This window comes from Cyprinodon variegatus, unplaced genomic scaffold (assembly GCF_000732505.1).
Source record: "Cyprinodon variegatus isolate N-32 unplaced genomic scaffold, C_variegatus-1.0 Scaffold1241, whole genome shotgun sequence".
NCBI lineage: Eukaryota > Metazoa > Chordata > Actinopteri > Cyprinodontiformes > Cyprinodontidae > Cyprinodon > Cyprinodon variegatus.
Genome location: NW_015151694.1, coordinates 57,037 through 59,630, shown reverse-complemented (window position 1 = coordinate 59,630; position 2,594 = coordinate 57,037). Strand labels below are relative to the sequence as shown.

The following is a 2,594-nucleotide window of genomic DNA, read 5'->3' as shown; positions in this document are numbered from 1 at the left end:
AGTTCTGTTAGCTCTACGCCTGCCGAAGACACAGACGTCCATCCCCGTGAACACTGGGACGCAACTCAATGGGAAAGGAAAGGATTCTGGTTTCAACCGTTGCGTATATTAGCTGCGACACATGAATCAAGATGCTATGATGAAAACATTTGATTGACAGATGACCGTTGATATATGATTGGCTGAATTTAGGTATTCAGGCTGATGTAGATTTTTTTTTTTTTATAGACATTTTCTAAATTTTGGGCCAATATCGTCCAATAAAGAGAACATTTATATACATGTTTAAGCCAGAATGATTTCACGTTTAAATATGATTTCCCTTCAACTTTAACAAAAATCTTCAAAATTCTCCAAAACCTTTGATCCGTTTCTGGAATAATCAGCGACTTTAAATCAGTTCTGGAAGTTTTATGCAGCATTTTCAGCTTTAACCCCTTAAACCCAGCAGGCTCAGTACAGTTTATCTAATTATAGAAATAGCCAAAACGCAGTCACATGGTGTTTCATCCACACACCTTTCAAATGGGGCTTTAAAATTTCTAAAATATGTTTAAAAATTATTAAGTACTTTTTGTTTTATAGATGTGTAAACAAATAAAATGAGATTTAAAATTCCACCTGAAGTGTGTGACTCTGTGGGAGTAATGTATACATTTTAGCCCCGCCCCCTAATGGCCGCCATCATTGGGAAGTAAAGGCTCAGAACTTTCCAAGGAGGGGTCAGAGGTCATTGTGTGACCATTTCAGGTGATGTAACCGGCATGCATTACATAAGCTGCTCTGTTATTCTTATTTTCTATTCAGTTTAATTATATTATTGGTAAATTTTAATGAACTAACGGCTAAATCTGAGGAGCAAAGGCTTTGCCTCATGCAGAAGGTCTCCAATAATGGAAATCAGCGTATTTGGAAGAACAGATTCCCTTTTATCAGTGGAAAAATGCATTGGACCCTCCCTCTAACGACCCCCTTTCAGAGACATAGACAGGTATGGGGCATTGCAGGCTAACAAAGCAGCCAAACGACCCCCATTCCATTCTGTTTTTTGTTTGTTTGTTTGTTTTTCTTGAACCTGAACCTGTCAGGATGTTCGGAGGCGGAGCCAACATGCAGGCAGGACTAAATATTGTCACTGAAGGAGCTGATTTCATAATCTTTATATTTAAACGAAAATTAGTTTGAATTTTTTTTTCTCTAATTATTGATTTTAATTGATCTTTCAGTCTTGAAATAACTTTAAATGTTTTTTCCATCTTTATAAAATGATTCTGTTCATATTTATATAGTTTGAAATAAATCGTTTTTTAAATCAGAGATAATAAACAAAATCTCAGAATTCTGCCTTTTTCCCCTCATATTAAACTGAAATAAAATTTAAAAACAGTTAACTTCGTTTAATGTTTTTTTGTTCTTTTTCTTAATGGCCCTAATCGTCTTCCGTAGAACCGGCCTCTGAGCCTTCAGCTGACCTGCTGCGGGCCGTGGGGCCCTGGAAGCGGAGCTCCGAACTGGACCGCGGTCCGGACCGGCCGGACCAGGAGCAGGAGGCAGCGGGAAACCTTCATCCTGTCAGCGGAGCCATCCGGGATCAACCTGATGAGAAACGGACTGATCGGCAGTGATCCGCCACACTGAGAGGAACTTTTATAAGCAGAAAAAAACACGCAAAGTGGGAAATGTCATAAAAAAACGGCTTCGATTATGTTCAAATATTCCGATAAATATTCCTCCTTTATCCATTAGAATAAAACTCAGAGCTGGAGCAATGACATAAACATCTCTTTTTTTAGTCTCCTTCAAAGCTCGCTTCCAATGGAGGCAGCCATGTTGGAAAACCGGCGGAACATCCTGGTCCTACACGCTTATTGTCCCCCCCGGAAACAAAACAACGAGTCGATAAATAGTTCCGAAGACTCCAAAGGCTTTCAACTAAAAACAAACGATCAAATCGGTCTTTTTTATCAACTAATTTAGATAAAAATAGTTGAATTAACATTAAATAGATACTAAAAACGTGAAGAAATACGAATAAAAAACCATTTACCACTCAACTGTATCTTCTGTTTTCCTCGTCTCCTCCCTTTTGTCTGTCTGAATACTTGTTTTTAAATTTAATAAAATTATACACATTTTAAGCTTTTTTTTGTTTTCTTCGCATCATTACATAATCTAAACTGTCGTTAAATAAACCTTTACAAATGAAAAAAACAATCATTAAACATTAAACCTGCAGACAGGTTCTGATTAAAAGACAGAAATAAAGAAAATAACAAATAAATAAATAAAATAAATATAAATTTGTTATACATGAAAATCTAAGAATTATTTGGCATAAATGATTCGAGGTATATTATAAGTAAGGAGGAATGGGACAAAATGTTATTAGATTCCTGTCAATTTGTAAAAGAGGCCAAAGGGAAATGTATTCAGTATAAATGAATACAAAGGTGGTATCTAACCCCCTCTAAACTTCAAACAATGGGGATTATGAGAAATGGTGACTGCTGGAAATGTCAATCACATTAATTATGTTTTTGATAAAAATCCTGTCGCTTTCATTTCTGTGCACCTAGTTGTTGGTCTGTGTTCAG

At 36.4% G+C, this 2,594-nt stretch overlaps 1 protein-coding gene across 1 annotated transcript in view; it reads right to left on the bottom strand.

Annotated features, from left to right (window-relative positions):
- The window catches only part of LOC107102357 (evolutionarily conserved signaling intermediate in Toll pathway, mitochondrial-like), a 6,667-nt gene extending 5,010 nt beyond the window's left edge, over nt 1–1,657 (bottom strand). The window contains exon 1 of the mRNA XM_015401630.1: nt 1,473–1,657. Coding sequence (XP_015257116.1) covers nt 1,473–1,568 — 96 coding nt within the window. The 5' untranslated portion in view covers nt 1,569–1,657. The remainder of the gene's footprint in view (nt 1–1,472) is intronic.
- Nucleotides 1,658–2,594: the final 937 nt, after the last annotated feature.